General features: G+C 37.8%; 1 protein-coding gene across 1 annotated transcript; it reads left to right on the top strand.

Moving 5' to 3' along the window:
• The first annotated feature begins 556 nt into the window (after nt 1-556).
• Nucleotides 557-18,406, top strand: NME5 (NME/NM23 family member 5). The gene is made up of 6 exons (XM_029941597.1): nt 557-603; nt 1,175-1,348; nt 8,736-8,941; nt 9,594-9,694; nt 15,031-15,149; nt 18,186-18,406. The coding sequence occupies exons 2-6, from the start codon at nt 1,220-1,222 to the stop codon at nt 18,264-18,266; spliced, it is 636 nt and encodes a 211-aa protein (XP_029797457.1). The 5' UTR covers nt 557-603; nt 1,175-1,219; the 3' UTR covers nt 18,267-18,406.
• Nucleotides 18,407-20,604: the final 2,198 nt, after the last annotated feature.

Here is a 20,604-nt window from a genome sequence, read left to right as displayed (position 1 = left end):
AGGTACTTGGCTTGGGTTTTCTTACATATACTGTCTCCACTGGGAGGTGTATGATGAAGCAAGAGTGTCCATGATTTGTCTCCTTATTTATTTTTTAAAAATTTTTTAAAATGTTTTATTTATTTTTGATACAGAAGAGACAGAGCATGAGAGGAGGAGGGTCAGAGGGAGAGGGAGACACAGAATCTGAAACAGGCTCCAGGCTCTGAGCTAGCTGTCAGCACAGAGCCTGACGCGGGGCTTGAACCCAGGAACGTGAGATCTGACCTGAGCCAAAGTCAGAGGCTTAACCAACTGAGCCACCCAGGCACCCATGTCTCCTTATTTATAAAGTTGAGATAACTGAAGCATTCTTCAAATGGCTAGGAGGTTGCAATAAGATGAAAATTCTAGAAAATGTCTAATGCTCTTAAGATTCCCAAGTGAAATAAAGATGCCTGTCGGCTGGCACCTTCTCTTGGGTAAAAGAAACCACCCAGAGCCTGTGAAGCAATCTGCTGGATTGGCCCTTTGTTGATTGTCCCTGTTCAGCCACCGTCCCTGAACTGTGCCTCAGGTCTCCTAGCAACAAGCTGAGGTGGCCCTGGAGGAGCTGGCGCTAGGGTGAGTGCATAGATAAGGGCCGTGCTCAGAATCTGCCGTGCACCTTGGAAAGGCACTGCAATTTGGTGATCCGGCTTTCTAACCTGGCCAGACCTTAGGCGTGGTCTTCCCGGAGGGGGTGGGTTACCTGCCACTAGGCTCAAGGGTTGCTGTGGAGTGGCCACCAGTGTTCACTTGCAGCCCTTAGAGTCTGCACCAGACCCAGGCCTTCAGACTGCCCCTTTCCTCTCCCCCTCAAGTAATGGCCTTTAGAAAACCAAGGGCATGAATTAGAGGTAGAGGAGAAATGGTTTTTGTTAGGTTTTTTTTTTTTTTTTTTAGTTTAGTTTAAGTAATCTCTACACCCAACCTGAGGCTCAAATCCACTACCCAGAGATCAAGAGTCCCATGCTCTTCAAACTGAACCAGCCAGGCACCCTCCCAACCCCATATCGTATTATCAAGACACTGCTTATAGAAAAAGACTCCACAGTTTCTAACTTTGTAAATTAATAAAATCAAGCACCCAATAACTTTGTTCTTAGTCACAATTACATTAAGTATGGGGTGGGGTTAATGCATGTCATTACAGTTGATTCCTGTGAAGAACCTCCTAAATTTACATCAAAAAGGCAGAATGGAGATATCAATGCCCCCACCTCAGATATATGTAGAGAAAACTCTGGCTATTATCAAACCAGATATTATTGACAAAGAGGAGGAAATACAAGATATTATTCTCAGATCTGGATTCACCATTGTTCAGGTAACTTCTGGGCAGATGATCTTGGTTTTTTTTTCCTCTCCTTTTTTCTTTGTTAAATATTTATGTAAATATGTTAACCTACTTAGTTCCTTAGTATTTAGCTTTAAACTTAACATTTATTTTAAGTATAAAAGTTATATGTGTTTGTTTTAAAGTTTTTTCACACTTCTAAAGGATCTAAAATGAGAATTAAAATTCCTTTTTCTTCCAACTTCTTCTCCCAGTTTCGGAGGGGAAAGGCATCTACTTAACACTTTCTGCCCTTTCAGGATTTTCTATGCATTTATAAACTTTTCCCTCCATAAAATAGTACAGTTCTCTTCCTTTGACCTACCCGCCCCCCCGTTTTACTAAGTTGCTCAGATAGCATTCCATGTTATTACATCTGATCTTTCTAATTCTTCCTAACTTCTGTGTAATATTCCCCTGTGTGAATGAACCACACTTTATCTACTTGTTCCTCAGTTGATGGACTGTTGAAATTTTCTTTTTCAATTATTACAGACATTTGAGCAGCGTTGGTGGTATAGTGGTGAGCATAGCTGCCTTTCAGTTATTACAGACATTTAATGTGCTAAGCCTTACACTTATTCTGCAGTTGGTAGAGGTTTGCAAATGTATGTAAAAAGTGTTGTTAAAGATTATCAGTAGATGTGCTTGGGTGACTCAGTCAGTTAATCCCCAACTCTTGATTTCTGCTGAGGTCATAATCTCACGGTTCTCGTGGGTTCACATCCCCATCAGGCTCCATGCTGTGACAGAGCCTTTAAAAAAAAAGATTATTAGATATAACGGGATTTTTGAAAATATTTGTTTTTGAGAGAGATTGAGAGAGAGAGACAGAATCACAAACAGGCTGTGTACACAGCCTGGTGCAAGGCTCCACTCACCAGTGGTGAGATCATGACCTCAGCCGAAATTAAGAGCCAGATGCTCAATCAACTGAGCCACCCAGACGCCCTGGGATATTTTAAATAATCCTTTTCTGTACCATCCCTACTTGAAATTCCAGGGTTTTTTATTTTCTTCTATTTCTACAGTGTCATATTGTCTGTTTTGTCAGTGTTTTAAAAAAGAAAACTTGAGTCCTCAGGAAAGATGAGGGATTTCAGGTAAGCTTAAAAGGATACATAAAGGCTCAAGTTAGGAATGATACAAGAAAGTGTAAGGAAATGTCAGGAAAATTGGGTAACCATTAAAAAAGAGCTGAATTCAAATATTATACTGTGTATACCAGGGTAAACCCAAAATCTATTTAAGATTTAAATATTTAAAAATTAAACATAGGGCTGCCTGGGTGGCTCAGTCAGTTAAACGTCTGACTTTAGCTTACATCATGATCTGTTGGCTCATGAGTTCTAGACCCGAGTTTTGTGCTGGGAGCTCAGAGCCTGGAGCTAGCTTCAGATTCCATGTCTGTCTGTCTGTCTGTCTGTCTGTCTGTCTGTCTGTCTGTCTCTCCCTCCCCCCCCCACTTTTTCACAGAAAATGAAAAATAAATGCTTCTCTCTCTCTCTCTCTCACTCTATTTTTTTTTTTTTTTGATACAGAGAGAGACAGAGCATGAGAGGGGGAGGGGCAGAGAGAGGAGACACAGAAACTGAAGCAGGCTCCAGGCTCTGAGCTAGCTGTCAGCACAGAGCCTGACGCGGGGCTCGAACCCACAAATGTGAGATCTGACCTGAGCTGAAGCCAGAGGCTTAACCAACTGAGCCATCCAGGCGCCCCAATGAATGTTTCTCAAGCATGTGAAAACATGAGCAGTTTCTAAGGAGGAAAAAGCAAATTAAAACAGCACTAAAATAACATCTGGCAAAAATATAAAAGTAAATGGCACAATCCTTATAGAAGGGAATCTTGCTGTTATCTACCAATAGTACAAGTGCATCTTCCCTTTGACTCAGCAATTCTAATGCTCGGACTTCTTCCTGTGACCCATATATTAATACAAAGTGACATATATACAGGTTTTTTTTTTTTTAAATTTTGCAGTACTGTTTATTTTCCAGCAAAATATTGACAAAACCCAGTCTTAGAAGATGGATTAAATAGGGGCATCTGGCTGGCTCAGTCGATAGAACATGTAGCTCTTCATCCCAGGGTTGTGAGTTCAAACCCCAGTTGGATATAGAGATTACTTAAAAATAAAGTCTTTAGAAAAAGAATTGGTTAAGTAAACTCTAGTGAAACCACTAAATTGAATACTATGCAACTAATTGTAAAATGAAAAAAGAGGAACCTGTCTGTGTCCTGTTATGGAAAAAAGTAAGATGCAGAACATTGTATAGTGATCTTTTGTGGTAGAAAGAGAAAAAGCAATATATATTCCCGTTTGCCAGTATTTGCAAATAAAACACTAGGAGATTAAAAATAGTTACCCAGGGGAGTGCCTGGTGACTCCGTCAAGCATCAGTCTTTGGCTAGGCCTCATGATCTCAGGGCTTGTGAGTATGAGCCTCGCATGGGGTGAGTTTGAGCCCCATTTTGGGTGAGCTCAAACCCCACTTTGGGTGAACTCTGCTTTTCTCTCTCCCTCTCTGCCCCTCGTGGGATTCTCTCTCCACCCCTCACTCACTTGTGCTCCCCCTTTGTTTAAAAAAAATAAAAGCCTTATAAAAAATAATAAAAATGAAAATGTTTGCCCAGGGTCACCTGGGTGGCTCAGTCAGTTAAGTCTGCCTCTCTCTCTCCCCTCTCCCCTTTAAATATTTTTTTTTGAGAGAGAGTGTGTGAGCAGGGGAGAGGCAGAGAGAGAGGGAGACAAGAATCTGAAGCAGGCTCCAGGCTCTAAACTATCAGCACACACCACTACTTGGGGCCCAAACCCACAAACCATGAGATCATGACCTGAGCTGAAGTTGATGCTTAACTGAGAGAGCCACCCAGGCACCCCAAGCCTCTGACTCTTGATCTTGGCTTAGGTCCTGATCTCCCCCGTTCATGAGTTTGAGCCCTGAGTCAGACTGTGTGCTAACAACCTGGAGCCTGCTTGGGCTCTCTCTGCCTCTTCCCCACTTGCACTCTCTTTCTCTTTCAAAATAAATAAGCTTAAAAAAAATGGTTGCCTGTTGAGGGCAAGGAAGAACAGGATGGATTAGGACAGGGATGTGAATGTGATTTTTCAGTATATGCTTTTTTATTGTTTTAAGTTTATATATTTCGAGAGAGAGAGAACACGTGACCAGGGGACTTCATCTCATGAACCAGAGATGATGACCTGAGCCAAGATCAAGAGTCAACATTTAACCTACCAAGCCACACAGGTGTCCTTGCACATACTTTTTTAATAGTGTTTTGAATTTCTTATCCCTGTAAGTATATTACCTACTACATTTGGAAAAAAACCAAATTAAATGAAGGATACAAATAAGGTAAAGATACTTATGAGTTTTTTAGAGGTCTGTATTTAAAAATAATTAGTGAAGGCGCACCTGGATGTTTCATTTGGTTGAGCCTCTGACTTTGGCTCAGGTCATCATCTCATAGTTCAGGAGTTTGAGTCTGGCATCGGGCTTTGTGCTGACAGCTCAGCCTGGAGCCTGCTTCAGATTCTGTATCCCCATCTCTCTCTGCCCCTCCCCTGCTCACACTCTGTCTCTTTCTCTCTCAAAAATAAACATTAAAATTTTTTTAAATAAAAATTATTAGTGGAAACAAGTATGAATTAAATTATGAATTAAAAATTATTGTGAATTGTATAATTTAACACTTTTCCTAATCAGTAAATCTCATAGCAAAGCCTTGGTATACATATGCTTTTTTCTTTGTTTTAATTGTGGTAAAATATACACAATGTAAAATTTACTATTTTCACCATTTTTAGGTGTACAGTTCAGTAGCATTAAGTGCCTTGCCTTTATTCTGGAGCCATCACCACTGTCCATCTCGAGAACTTTTTCATCACCTGAAACTGCTTATTAATTACTCTGTTTATCCCTCTTCCCAGCCTCTGGTAACCACTATTCTGCTTTTCCCGTCTCTCAGACTTTGACTATTCCAGATATCTCATGTGAGTGGAGTTGTAAAGTATTTATTCTTTGTATTGTATTCTTCTAAAACAAGCTTTGTTGTAGTTGGGAGTCCGCTGAACCTGAGGCTTTCTTGTCCCATCTAGGGAAAACCTTCTGAAAAATGTATCCTTTCAATAGGTAGCAGTCTTTCTTCTTTTAGAAACTAATGGTTCCTTTTCTGGTATCATTTAATACTGCTTCTCTTTGTGAAAATATTCACCCAAACCCAAAAAGTTTTACCTAATGTAGTTTTATTAAAGATCTTATTTTTAAACAATCTCCAAACTCACAACCCCAAGACCAAGTTACATGTTTCACTGACCAAGCCAGCCGGGTGCCCCTGAGGTAATTTTAATTCAACCAATGTAATTACTGATTCATTATTAACTTCAGTTTATTTCTTGAGAGAAAGTGCACAAGTCAGGGAGGGACAGATAGGGGAACAGAGGATCTGAAACAGGCTCCACATTGACAGCAGTGAGCTTGATGTGGGGCTCGAACTCACAAATGGTGAGATAATGACCTGAGCCAAAGTTGGATGTTTAACCAACTGAGCCACCCAAGAGCCCCTCAATTTTAGTTTAAAAAGAGCTCTTGGACTGCCTGGGTGGCTCAGTCAGTTAAGCTTCTGGCTCTTGATTTTGGCTTAGGTTATGATCTCTCATTACCTGGGTTTGAGCCCCACATGGAGCTCTGCCCTGGGTATACAAAGTCTGCTTGTATTTCTCTCCTGTCTCCCTCTCTCTCTGCCCCTCCCCCACTCTGTCTCTCTCACTCTCTCACAAAATAAATTACTAACAGGAGCTCTTAATTTTTATAAGTATGCTGCATTAGGTGGCACACCTGCAGAAGGTGAGTTCCCTTTGCTTGTTAAGGGGTGTGTGATAAGGGCTTACATTTTAACAGATCAAATTTTTTTTAACCCAGCAACAAACCCCCAATACCAATATGCATAAGAATCACAAATACTGACACATTTTAATTTTAAATAATAGAATCAAGGTTTGGCTCAGTCAGGTAAGACTCTGACTTCAGCTCAAGTCATGATCTCACGTTTGTGGGTTTGAGCCCCGCGTCCAGCTCTGTACTGACAGCTCAGAGCCTGGATTCTGCTTCGGATTCTGTGTCTGTCTCTCTCTCTCTGCCCCTCCCCTTCTTATGCTCTCTCTCTGTCTCAAAAATAAATGAAAACATTAAAAAAATGTATATTAAATCAGGCAGTTTGATAATTTCTCAAGTTTCTTTTTCTTAACTATATGAATTTCAGTATGAGAACAGATACAAGCACCTATTTTGTGGTAGCTGATCCTTGGCTGGTGAGAATGTTTGTCAGTAGAGTCTGTTTAGGGCAGTGCTGACCCACCTAGGTAAGCATCTTCCCATTTCTTGCTTTGGGCAGTTTTGAATCCTTACTACAAACCAAGCAAATTTCCCAAGTTTCTGAAACCTGAGGACACATGATAGTATTAGAAGCAATTTTAAGAGGTCACTTGGTAAATTTTCCACTATGTTCTCAGGAATATCTAACCCACTGTAGAAAGATAGCTTACTGTCTTAATTATGGAGATTGGTAGCTTTGACCTAGTGATTATTCACATTCTCATCATCCTTATTCTAGCCAAGAGTTTTCCTTTGTGAGGACTTTGAATCCCTCTCTTCTATTTTGAGTCTTTTCCTTCATGATCCACCTTTAGTGGAACTGAGAAACAGTAGTATTAGATTTTTTTTTAAGTTTATTTATTTTTGAGAAAGAGAGCATGAGCAGGGGAAGGGCAGAGACAGAGAATTCCAAGCAGGCTCCTCACTGTTGCAGGGGTTGAACTCCTGAACCACAAGATTATGACCTGAGCCAAAATCAAGAGTTGGACACCCAACCAAATGAGTCTCCCAGGTGCCCCGTTAATGGATGATTTTTAAAAAGCATTCAAATGGCTGCTTTTAGAGAAGGATGATCTTCAGTCAGAAGAATGGGTAACTTCACTTCTATGACTTTTTACTGATTCATTCACATAGTCTCATTTGTGAAGAAAAATAACATTTATTTGCCCGCAACATTTTATATTCTTTCAAATTGAGAAATTTAATACCAGCAAATTTTTCTTAACATCACAATGAATCAACATATTTATAGCAGAACCAGAATATATATACAATTTTCACATTCAAGAGAAAAACTTGTTTACTGCATCATTATACAGTATGTTATTTCTGATTATCATAAAGAGACCAGCTTCCTAAAATAATGTAGGAAAATTTCACAATAAACAAAAACACAAATAGATGAAAATGAATTTGGAATATTCTAAAATCCAATTTTGTTACTTTAATGTATACAAAGTATATGTTAACAAAATACTGGTGATAGTAGTCTTTTTAAGGAGATAAGCTGAATTCATCATTAACCATATATTGAAGGAGACTGCCAAATAGGAATAGTTTTCCTTAAGTTAAATAGCTCTTTTTTACTCAAGTATAATTAACAAACAATGTTATATTAGTTTCAGGTGTACAATATACTGATTTGACTACTCTGTACAACACTCAGTGCTTACCACCATAAGTGTGGTGGCCATCTGTCACCATATGAAGTTATTACAATATTACTGACTCTCTTCTCTATGCTGTACTTTTCATCTCTGTGATTTATTTTGTAACTAGAAGTTCCTACCTCTTAATTCCCTTCATCTGTTTCACCCATCCCTCCCTTCCCCCTAGCAACTACCAGTTTGTTCTCTGTATTTAAGAATCTGTTATTGTTTGTTTGTTTGTTTTATTGGATTCCACATGTAATGTCTTCCTCAGACTTATTTTACTTAGCATACCTTAGGTCTATCCAGGTTGTCACAAATGGCAAGATATCACTCTTTCATGGCTGATTAATATTCCATTACATATATATAAATATATATATTTTAAGTGTATATTTTTATATATGCAAACATACATACACACCAGATCTTGATCCATTAATCTCTAGATGGATACTTGGGTTGCTTCCATGACACAGCTATTGTAAATAATGCTTCAATAAATATAGGGGTGCATATGTCTTTTTGAATTAGTGCTTTTGTTTTCTTTGCGTAAGTACCCAGTAGTAGAATTACTGGGTCATATGGTAGTTTAATTTTCAATTTTTTGATGAACCTCCATACTTTTTTCCACAGTGGTTGGACCAGTTTACATTCACATCAACAGTGAACAAGGGTGAATTAAATAACTTAATACCCTACATTTAACTTTCTTACTTCTTTCTTTCTTCTTAATACAAAAATCTCAAATTTATAATCAGATTGGTATTAATTTGAAGTTACTAATGATGATGAGTTATTATTGAATTGTCATTTTAAATACTCTTGTTGACTTTGTTTCTCTTATAGAGAAGAAAACTACATCTCAGCCCTGAGCACTGTAGTAACTTTTATGTGGAACAGTATGGGAAAATGTTTTTCCCCAATTTAACAGCTTACATGAGTTCTGGACCACTTGTTGCCATGATATTAGCTAGACATAATGCCATCTCTTACTGGAAAGAGCTTTTGGGACCAAGTAATACCTTTGTAGCTAAGGAGACACACCCAGACAGGTAACTTTCCTGCGGGGAAAAGGGAATCCAACAAAAACAAAAAACCCCAAAACTGATTTCATTATAATAGGAGTTTCTTTTCATTTGAAAGTTTTCTTAAATTAACTTTTTAGTATTTTGGTGGGGTAAGGGGGTCAGTTTTACAATGTAGGTATTTAAATATCTATCTTAATATCATATACCGCAAAAGGCCTCAGGGAATGTCTAATTTATGATTGATTAACCTCATTCTTCTTTCATCCTTGAATGAAACTGCCACTGAAGTAGGATTTTTCATAGGAAAATTGTCATGGCTTTTAAAAATAATACTGGTAATAGAGGGCCATAAAACCAGATTTTCAGCATTATCGTTAAAGTTTGGAAACTTGAAGACACTGAATTCTGGCACTTTTGAATATGCATTGCCTTTTCACTTCTCACAAAACAACCTCTCTTCTTTACCCAGAGAACTATTTTCCCAGTGTATCCCTCCTGCAGATTTAAATATATTTGACCCTCATCTAGATACATTTAAGCTCAAAATCAAAATAGGTTAAAACTTCTATGTACATGAGAAGTGGCAATGATTTTATAAATTTCCTGAGTAGAATGTATACGTAGAGTAAGGAAAGGACAGCACATGGGATGATTATCATCTCTAACTTGCTTTTAGTCTGAGAGCAATTTATGGCACAGATGACCTAAGGAATGCACTTCATGGGAGTAATGACTTTGCTGCGGCAGAAAGAGAAATTCGATTCATGTTTCCTGAAGGTAAGTTACCGATGAGTATTTCATGTTCCTATTGTTTGGTTTTTCTTTTACTTGGGTAAGTAGCTGGAAAGGAAAATAGCAGGAGTTTTCTCCAATATATTTTGTCATATTTCTAAGTTATAGGAACTTAAAAACCTGAAGCCAAGAATGAAAAACTATTTCTCTCAGAACTAAATTGTGCCTGCCCTCTCTTCTGAGAAGTTTACTTTTTTTTTTTTCTCTATTTAGGGTTTCTCTTCTCCTTTGTTGCAATTACTTAAGTTATCCCTAATACATCAGTAAGGTTTGTTACGCATGAAAAGAAGAATATCCCTTGGAAATTATGATAGATTTAACATTTTATCTACTGTTTGCCTAATAAACACTCATGCACTTGTGAAATTAATAGTTCTCGGGACCATTTTTTTCTTCTATCCTGTTATGGGCATTGTCAACCTTTTATAAGTGGGCATGCTAAAGAATAGCATTGAGATTTTTAGTTTATTTCAGTAATATTTTTTGATCAAGAAGAAAATTTGGTGATTTCTGTTATAAAGGAAAAACATGTAAGGGTACCTGGGTGGCTCAGTTTTTTGAGCATCCAACTCTGATATTGGCACAGGTCATGACTCATGGTTGCTAAGATGGAGCCCCATGTGCCAGCGAAGAGCTGGCCTGGGATTTTCTCTCTCTCTCTCTCTCTCTCTCTCTCTCTCTCTCTCTCTCCCCACATCCCCTGCTCACGCGTACCCTTCCCCTCAAAAATAAATAAGTATTTTTTTTAAATAGAAAACATTTTGGTGCCTGGGTGGCTCAGTCAATTGAGCGTCCAGCTTAGGCTGAGGTCACGATCTCACAGTTGGTAACTTCAAGCCCTGCATTGGGCTCTCTGCTGTCAGCAAAGAGCCCACTTCAGATCTTCTCTACCCCTCTCTCTCTGCTGCTCCCCTGCTTGTGTGCGCTTGTGCTCTCTCTCTCTCTTTCTCTCTCTCAAACAAATAAATGTTTTAAAAACGTACAGCTTTGGGAAGCTTTGAATATTTTTTTTGCCTGTTTTTTTTTTTTTTCTTAAGTCATTTAGACCTATTTCTCAGAATTTTCTACTGAAGATTTATTCCAAGAACACTGAAAACTCTCTTGGAACTTTAAAAGTCTTGATTCTTAAACAAAAACTGGTGTTATGTTTTGTTTTGTTTTATATTTTTAACTATTGATTTAAGTTTGTTGTTGTTGTTGTTGTTGTTGTTTTTTACTTTTTTATTTTTAAGTAATCTTATACCTATCATGGGACCCAACTGAGCCAGCCAGGCACCTCACAACACCTGTTTTATAGATATTTGTACACAAAAGGATTGGCCTACTTACATATTTTATTCTTACTAATTTCTCTCACATATCTATTCCATTAGGGTATTCTTTTTGGAATTGTTTATTGTGGAAAACATCAAACATAACCAACAGTAGACAGAATACTATAATAAACCCCTAATGAACCTATCACCCAACTTAAACAATTGTAGTCAGTCTTATTTCATCTATAACCTCTCCTTATACTTCTCATACTTCAATATTGTTTTGAATTAATATCTCAAACATGAAATGTATTTTTAAAAATTTGTTTAGGTGTTTATTTACTTCTGAGAGAGAGAGACAGAGTGCAAGCAGGGGAGGGGCAGAGAGAGAGGGAGACACAGAATCTGAAGCAGACTCCAGGCTCCAAGCTGTCAGCACAAAGCCCGATATGGGGCTCAAACTCAAAAACCACAGGATCATTACCTGAGCTGAAGTCAGTCACTGAAATGACTAAGCCACCCATGCACCCCCATCCCCTTTATTTTTTTAAGAAGGCTCCATGTCCAATGTGAGGCATAAATTCACCACCCCAAGATCAAGAGTCACATGTTCTAATGACTGAACCAGGCAATGTCCCCATGAAATATCTTTTTAATGTGATAGTACTTAGACTTAGTCCTACTAATGAATTAGACTTTTCCTCTGACTCCACACATCTAAACTCTCTTGAGTTTTTCTCTTCTCACCAGTACAATGCAAATAGATTAGTACCTTCCTATCTAATAGGGATTTTGTTAGGGTTAAATGCATACATGTATGTAAAATTCTTAAAATGTCTGGTTCATATGTGGTCAGATATTAACTCCTATGAGTGTTTCATTTTTTCTAGTCCTTTTTTTTGAAGCTCTTCTTATTCATAGGATTATATTCTTAAACTGTTATTTTAGATTGCTTTTGATTTTACCATTAGTGGTCTAGACATGAGTTTAAGAGATAAAGTTAGACATTTGAGAAGCAGCTATTGCAGGATAAATATAAATGATTAATTACCTACCATGTTGCAGATCTTTTGCTATGAGAATATGAAGTTCTTTTGAGTACATTCTCAGGGTTTGGGATATGAGCTCCGTCTTGTTTACCAGTCACTAAAGAACTATGTGTAGTGGTGTGCCTCGGTGGCTTAGTCAGTTAGGCATCGGACTCTTGGTTTTGGATCAGGCCATGATACTGTAGTTCTTGGGTATGCGTCCCGCATTGAGCTCTGCACTGGCAGTGTGGAGCCTGCTTGGGATTCTCTCTTTCTCCCTCTCTTTCTTTCCTTCTTTGCTCACATGTTCTCGCTCTCAAGATATAATAAAATAAACATTAAAAAAATTAAAAGATCTATGAGCAAAACTCAGTACAATGAGTCACTCAAGCAAGTTATAAAGATATTCCTAGCCCTTGATAAATGAAGTTTGCTTCCCTTTCACTTGAGATGGCTAATTCAAAGTTTTGTTATATTCCATTCCTTCAGCAAATTTATTGTATTACCTACTATGTGCTAGAAATACAAAGATGAATAAGAATATGTCCCTGCTCTCAAGATGATCACATTTTAAAAATCTTTAAAAATAAATATACAATGCAGTGTATAAACTATAAATATTAGAAAGCTTCAAAAAGTTCATTGAAAGTTCATCTGTGTGAGAAACTTGCAGACATTCTTTATTTTCACATTAATCCATCCAGCCCTAATTGCTAGAGACAAATAATAAATGGTCAGCAAAAATAGGTGAGGTAGGAACAATCCAAAACTGAAGTTAAGGAAATAATTTCATTCACAATAGCATAAAAAAATTATAAAATATCATTTGATTCATAGGTGGAATTTACAAAACAAAATGAACAAAGAAAAAAAGAGACCAAAAAAGTTGACTCTTGAAAATCGAGAACAACAACAACAACAAAGAACAAAGATCTGGGTGGGGTGATGGGTGAAATAGGTGATGGGGATTAAGAGTACCCTTATTTTGATGAACACTGAGTAGTGTATAGAATTGTTGAATCATTATATTGTACACCTGAAACTTATGTAATACACTACGTATTAATTATACTGGAATTAATTAAATAATAAAATACTTAGGAATAAATTTAACAAAAGAAGTGCAATTCTTGTACAATGAAAAATACAAAACATCACTGAGAGAAATCAAAGACTATTTAATGTGAATAGACCTCCTCTGTTGATGTATCAGAAGAGTCAGTGTTGTCAAGATGGCTGTTCTTTCCAAATTGATCATTTAATACAATCCCTGTGAAAGTCCATGCATGCAGTGTTTTATGTATAAGTTGATAAGCTGATTATAAAATTTATGTGTAATTGTAAAAGATCTAGACAAGCTGAAACAGTTTTTGAAAAGACCAATGTTGGTTGAATAGCATCCACTAACCTGATTTCAAAACTTATTATGAGGGGCTCCTGGCTGGGTCAGTCACTAGAGCATATGACTCTTGATCTCAGCGTTGTGAGTTCAAGCCCCACATGGGGTGTGCAGACTACTTAAAAATAAAACCTTTACAGTGTGGCCCAGTGGCTTGGTCGGTTGAGCATCCAACTCTTGATTTCAGCGCAGGTCATGATACCAGGGTCATGGGATCCAGCCCCACATCAGACTCTGCACTGAACTTGGAGCCTGCTCAAGATTCTCTTTTTACCACTGCTCCTCTCCCCTAAGTGTGTGTGCTCTCACTTTCTCTAAAATAAATATACAAATAAATAATAAAACCTTAAAATTTTTAAAAATAAAAACCACGTAAAAGATTTGAATAAACATTTCACAAAAGATACATGAATGGCTGATAAGTGCATGAAAAAGTATTAAGACAATCACTGGGAAGGGGCACCTGGACATCTCATTCAATTAAGTGTCCAGTTCTTGATTTTGGCTCAGGTTATAATCTCACAGTTTGCTAGTTCAAGCCCCATGGCAGGCTCTACAATGACAGTGCAGAACCTGCTTGGGATTCTCTGTCTCCCTGACTCTCTGCCTCTCCCCTATGCACCCTCACATGTTCTTGCACCTCCCCCTCAAAAATAAACTTAAAAAATATGTAATTAGAAATTATTACAATGATCAGTAAAAAAAAAAAAGTGCTATAATGAGACTACTAGGAAAGGAACTTTTAACTCAAGTCCTTTGCAACGTTTTCTAGCTTTACCTGCTATCCTGGCAAAGGACTCTTCCATTGTTAGTTGTCTCTCTCATTGAGACTGAGCCCATATACTAGTCATACAGAAATCTGTCTTCCCACCCTCTTTTTCCTTGGGCCAGTGACGATTTAGATCTGAACATGTGAGACCAGTAGCTTTGCATTCTTTATCAAAAGTTGCCCATTGATGGAGGTCATCCTCAAAAGACTTACTAAGACTTAATAAACTACATTCTTCCTTGTATAAATATATTCTTTGTGGTACTGAGAGTCTGGTTGAGCTACATAGTGTTCAAACAAGGCTAAAAAGACTAAAATTTTCCTAGATATTATATAATTTATTTAAAAACATGAAAAATAAGCAGGAATGTTAATATATATTACATAGAAATAGGTTTTATGTATATATTCAATAGTCTATAAAAGACAGCAAGAAATATGTGTACACAGTTGTACCACTTTGTAAAGTGCCTGCTATTTTTTTGGCAGGAATTAATTGTTGGAATGAATTAATCTCCTAGATTTTACATGATCTTTATATTTTCTTTTTCATGACATTGTCCATTGTGATACTTACTATAAAAAATATGGAAATGGAAATGCAGGCAAGGATATAGTAGAAAACATCATCAGAATTTTATACATGATCACTATTAGCATTTTGATATGTTTCTTGCCAGTCTTATGTAGTCTTATTATTTCTCTGTGTGTGCTTGTGTGTTTTTGAAAAAACTATGTATGCTATATATCTAGTTCTGTTTCCTTTAAAAAAAAAATTTTACGTATCATGCCACTAAAATATCTTCTTTTGTAGTGATAATATATTATCATATGTATTAGCTTTAATGGGAATACATTTGTATTTACAGTGATTATTGAGCCCATTCCAGTTGGACAAGCTGCTAGCGACTATTTAAATTTATATATAACACCAACTCTTCTTAAGGGACTCACAGCCCTTTGTAAGGAGAAACCAGCAGATCCTTTTGTAAGATATGTTTTTATTCACTCTAAAGAAATTGTCTATAGTTTTCATATTTAAAACATTGAATTTTTTGAAACAATGAAAGTATTCAAAGCATTTAAAAAACTATTTCATACACATTTTAGATACTCTCTTGTGTATAACTTTTGATTACTTATTCTCTTATTGTGTTTTACCTCTTAAAAAACATTGATCTTAGGGGCACCTTGGTGGTTCAGTCGGTTATGCATTGACTTCTGCTCAGGTCATGATCTCGCAGTTCATGGGTTTGAGCCCCACATCAGACTCTGTGCTGACAGCTTGGAGCCCATAGCCTGCTTTGGATTCTGTGTCTTCCTGTCCCTCTGCCCCTCCCCCGTTCATGCTCCCTCACTTACCTGCCCTTTCCCTCCCTCCCTCCCTCTCTCTTTCTCTCTCATAAATAACCATTAAAAAAAAACATTGTTTCAACAAAAGAAAGAAAAAAACGTTGTTTCTAAATACATTTTCAATTTTTATGTCCTTCAATTGCAGAGCATTGTTTTTGTGTATAATTTATATAATCAAATGATAAAATTAGATATATATTTGAATTTAGTTCAACATTGCTTTTTAAATTATTTTTTTAAAGTAGGCCTCATGCCCAGCAGGGAGCCCAGTGTAGGACTTGAACTCATGATCCTGAGATCAGTCCCTGAGCTGAAATCAAGAGTCGAAGGCTTAACCAACTGAGCCACCTGAGCACCTCTCAATAAATTTATTTTTAATGATCTCTTTTTTTCATAGAAAACTTTTTTTTAACATTTATTTATTTATTTATTTATTTATTTATTTTTTGAGAGAGAGACAGAGCTAGTAGGGGAGGGGCAGAGAGGAAGAGGATTCCAGGCAGGCTCTGTGCTATCAGCATGGAGCCCGACCCATGACTCAAACCCATGAATTGTAAGATCATAACCAGAGCTGAAACTGAGAGTCAGACCAACTGAGGCACCCCTAGAAAATTTACATTTATTCACATCCCTAGATACTTTAATTTTGCTCAGTCAGGTGAAAGAATGCTTGGATGGGAGGAACTAGGGTGATTGTCCAAGGTCAGATGTCTTCCTGGTCCCTTCTTTACAGATACTCTCACTCATTTGAAGACTCGGAGATAGTGAGGAAAGGTTATCTTACTTTATTTTTTTAAAGTGAACTCTGTGCCCAGCATGGGGCTTGAACTTGCAACCCGAAGATCAAGAGTGGCATGCTCTTACCACTGAGCCATCTAGGCACCTCAGGAGAAGTTATTTAAAAATATTTTGGGAGGGGGTGCTTGGGTGGCTCAGTAGGTTAAGCATCCAACTTAGCTCAGGTCATGATTTTGCAGTCCATGAGTTCGAGCCTCGCATCAGGTTCAGTGCTGACAGCTCAGAGCCTGGACCCTGCTTGGGATTCTGTGTCTCCCTCTCTCTCTGCGCCTCCCTTGCTCACACTCTGTTTCACTCACTCTCAAAAATGAATAAATATTTTTAAAAAATTTTTTTAATGTATATTTTATTTTTGAGGGAGAGAAAATGTGAGTGGGATGGAGACAGAATCTGAAGCAGGCTTCAGGCTCTGAGCTGTGAACACAGAGCCTGACACGGGGCTCAAACTCACAAACTGCGAGATCATGACCTGAGCTAAAGTCAGAAGCTTAACTGTCTGAGCCACCTAGGCACCTCTGGGAAGGTTATTTCAATACCAGCCCTGATAAAAGAATGTCTCTAGCTTCTATTGCCATTCTCAAAGGGAATCCTATTTGGAAGACAAAGATTTAATTTTTTCCTAGTAATTTTGTCACTTTTACCAAAAACAAAAGATAGGTGGGATATTTAATTTTTTTTATTATATTTTATTTACTTGTTTTAAGGAATCTCTGCATCCAGCATGGGCTCAAACTCACGACTCCCAAACTAAGAGTCACGCTTTATCAACCAGCCCAGCCAGATGCCCCTAGGCAGGTCTTCTTTCTTTTTTTAACGTTTATTTATTTATTTTATGAGAGAGAGCTTGGGCACATTCATAAGGAGAGGAGCAGAGAGTGAAGGATAGAGAAAATCCCAAGCAGGATCTGTGCTGGGAGCACAGTCTGATGGGGGTTGATCCCATGAACTGTGAGATCATGACCTGAGCCAAAATTAAGAGTCTGATGCTTGACCAACTGAGCCACCCAGGCACCCCCAGGTTATTTGTTTAATAGTTCCTTTTCATTGTGAAAATAACATATGTTTACTTAGTAGGAAACCTGAAACTACTGAAAAATGTAAAGGAAAGAAGAAAAAGATACCTCTGGTTCCATTTACTAAACATGGTCTTTGAAGTCATCTTACCCGGATCCAACTCTGACCAAATTCATTTATTAGTTGTAGTAACTTTGTTGTGGATTCTTTGGGATTTCCTGTATATAGGATTATGCTATCTGTAAAAGGAAATAGTTCTACTTCTTTGCCAGTTTGGATCTCTACTTGATAGTCTTGCATAATATAAAACTTAGTGTTTCAATTTTTAGTAGTCATTTTCTCATTCTTAGAGTGATTTTGAAAGCTAAGTTTTAAATTGATATTAGTACGGGGTGCTTGGGTGGCTCAGTGGGTTAAGCATCTGGCTCTTGGTTTCAGCTCAGGTCATGATCTCACAGTTTATGAGTTCCAGCCCCATGTATGGCCTTGTGCTGACAGTGCAGAGCCTGCTTAGGATTCTCTCTCTCCCTCTCTCTCTGCCCCTCCCCCACTCACATGTGCACGTGCTTGCTCTCTCTCAAAATAAATAAATAAATAAACATAGAAAAAGAGCATCTGACTCTTGATCTCCTCTCAGGTCTTCATCTCATGGATGTGAATTGGAGCCCCATGTTGGACTCAGCACTGAGCCTGAAGCCTGCTTAACAACAATAACAACAAATAAATTTCTATAGTACTTATTTGTGCTATTTGTAGTATATATTTATATAGTATATATTTATACTATTTATAGTATTTATTATTTATAGTATTTATAATTAAATGTTTATTAACTAAAGAGTTCTTTTTTTTTCCATAGATTTGGCTAGCTGATTGGCTGCTGAAAAATAATCCCAACAAACCAAAGCTTTGTCATAACCCGCTTGCAGAAGAACCTTAGTAAAATAAAGTTCCTCGAAGAACAAATCACTATCTTACTGTAAAAAACATGCTTCTACTTTAAAAGAAACAAACCTTCCTAAGGGTTTAAGTAACTGCATGTGAAATAAATTGTCTGTAAAAATATAAGTTTTAAAAGAATGATGTGTTTTGTGCATAAGATAACATGATTTAAGGTAAAATCCAGGTTTTAGGTATGGTTTTTGCTTTCTAATAAGAAAATTGATTTTATTTAGAAGTATTTGGAATGTTAAACAACTCTAAGTTATTTTGCAATTGCAGACTAGTAGTTGGTTAAGAAAAGAACAATTAATTCATAAAAGATGCATTAGAGGGGGGCCTGGGTGGCTCACTTGGTTAAGCAACCGGCTCTTGATTTTGGGTTAGTTTGGCCTCGCAGTTTGTGACTTCAAGCCCCAAGCTAGGCTCTGCACTGGCAGCATGGAGCCTGCTCAGGATTCTCTCTTTCTGTGTACCCTCCCTCAAAAATTAATAAATAAACTTTAAAAAAAATATATGAATTAGTAACAACTGAAGATGAAAACACTATCATCTCTATATATAACTAATTCATGTTGGGTGCCAACAAGAGCCTATCTTAAATTTCCTGCTACTTTACACTCCCATACTGACTGAGCAAGGGTAGTGGCTGCTGAGAGTGCCACTAGGACAAGGCTAGCTGAAGATATGTTTGATAGTGTGTTAACTATATGAAAGAAGATACTGTGCTTTTATTTTTTAATTTTTAGAGAGAGCAAGCCAGGGAGAGGGGCACGGGGGAGGGAGGGAGAGGAGAGAGAGAGACAGAGAGAGAGACAGAGAGACAGAGACAGAGACAGAATGAATGTTAAGCAGGCTCCACAACTCAGCACAGAGGGCTGGATCCCGTGACCCTGCGATCATGAACTGAGTAAAAATCAAGAGTTGGATGCTTAACCAACTGAACTACCCAGGCACCCTAAAACTGTACAGTTTAATTTTTTTTAATGTTTATTTATTTTTGAGAGAGAGGCAGAGCATGAGCAGGGGAGGGGCAGAGAGAGAGGGAAACACAGAATCTGAATGAGGCTTCAGACTCTGAGCTCTTAGCACAGAGCCCAACTCAGGGCTTGAACCCGCAGGCCATAAGATCATGACCTGAGCCAAAGTTGGACCCTTAACTGACTGAGCCACGCAGGTGCCCTGAAAGTGTACAGTTTCAAAACAAGTCTGACAAGCCTTAAATTTCAGCTTTTTCCTTCAAAAGGTTAGTTGTGTATAGGGAGTTTAAATACTTTATAGGTGAGAAAAAAATTAAAAGCAACTTATTTATCATCTTCATCTTCATGTTCTTCCTCATCCTTTCTATCTTTCTTTTCTTCCTCCTTTTTCTTGTTTTCAGCCTTGATGACTCTTTTTCTTTTGCTACATAGGCTTATTTTCATATTTTGGTATTGCAGCAACCTCATTTATATAATTTCCCTCAGTTAGCAGCCTTCTTTTCCTAAGGCTGCTTGTCCTCTGCAGCAGTGTTACTCTACCTCTCTCCCTGTTTCTTTGCGGCATCACTAATGCATAGGCCAAGATGTTCTCCTTGGATTTGGGGGCAGTACTCAAAAACAAAAAGACTGAATGTGGCCTCTTCAGTGCATTGGGATCCTTGAACTTTGTTTTGTTTCCCCTTTACGAAGAATGTAGGTTTTTATCTTTTTAATAACTGCCTTGTCTGCATTTGCCATATCTTCAAATTTACCTTTCTCTTTAGTTGACATGGTCTTTCACATCTCTGAGAGCTTTTAGTAAAACTGAGCAGGTGACTGAAGCATCTGGTTACATATTGTATTCCTCCTGGCAGGCTTGCACAAAGAATGCATATGATGACATTTTGCCTCTCAGTCTCTTAGAATCTTCTTTGCCAATGTTTAATTATTTTCTTTCAGTGTGGCACAGAGTCACACATTGCCCATCTGGCTCTCACTTGCCCTGGTCCTGTCTCTATGGAGCTCAGTGTACTGCAATGGCTGTCAGATTATGGTATGATTTTAACAATAATGTAACATTAAGTAATAGAAGACTGATAGAAGATGTTGCTGTATTATTATTTTTTTAAGTTGGAGAAGTAAGACATGGAATTTATTTTTAAATTAGGCTTTCTATGGGGCTTGAACTCATGAGTCTGAGATCAAGAGTCATATTCCCAAGATATGACTTCAGCTTAGGTCATAATCTCGTGTTTCCTGAGTTCGTACCCCATGTCAGGCTTTCTGCAGTCAGCACAGAGCCCACGCTGATCCACTGTCTCCCCTCTCTTGCTCCTCTCCTACCCAAGCATGCACATTCTCTCTCTCCCTCAAAAATTA

Source organism: Suricata suricatta, chromosome 6, assembly GCF_006229205.1.
Source record: "Suricata suricatta isolate VVHF042 chromosome 6, meerkat_22Aug2017_6uvM2_HiC, whole genome shotgun sequence".
Classification (NCBI taxonomy): Eukaryota; Metazoa; Chordata; class Mammalia; order Carnivora; family Herpestidae; genus Suricata; species Suricata suricatta.
The sequence above is the reverse complement of the archived record's forward strand: the minus strand, read 5'-3'. Positions and strand labels throughout refer to the sequence as shown.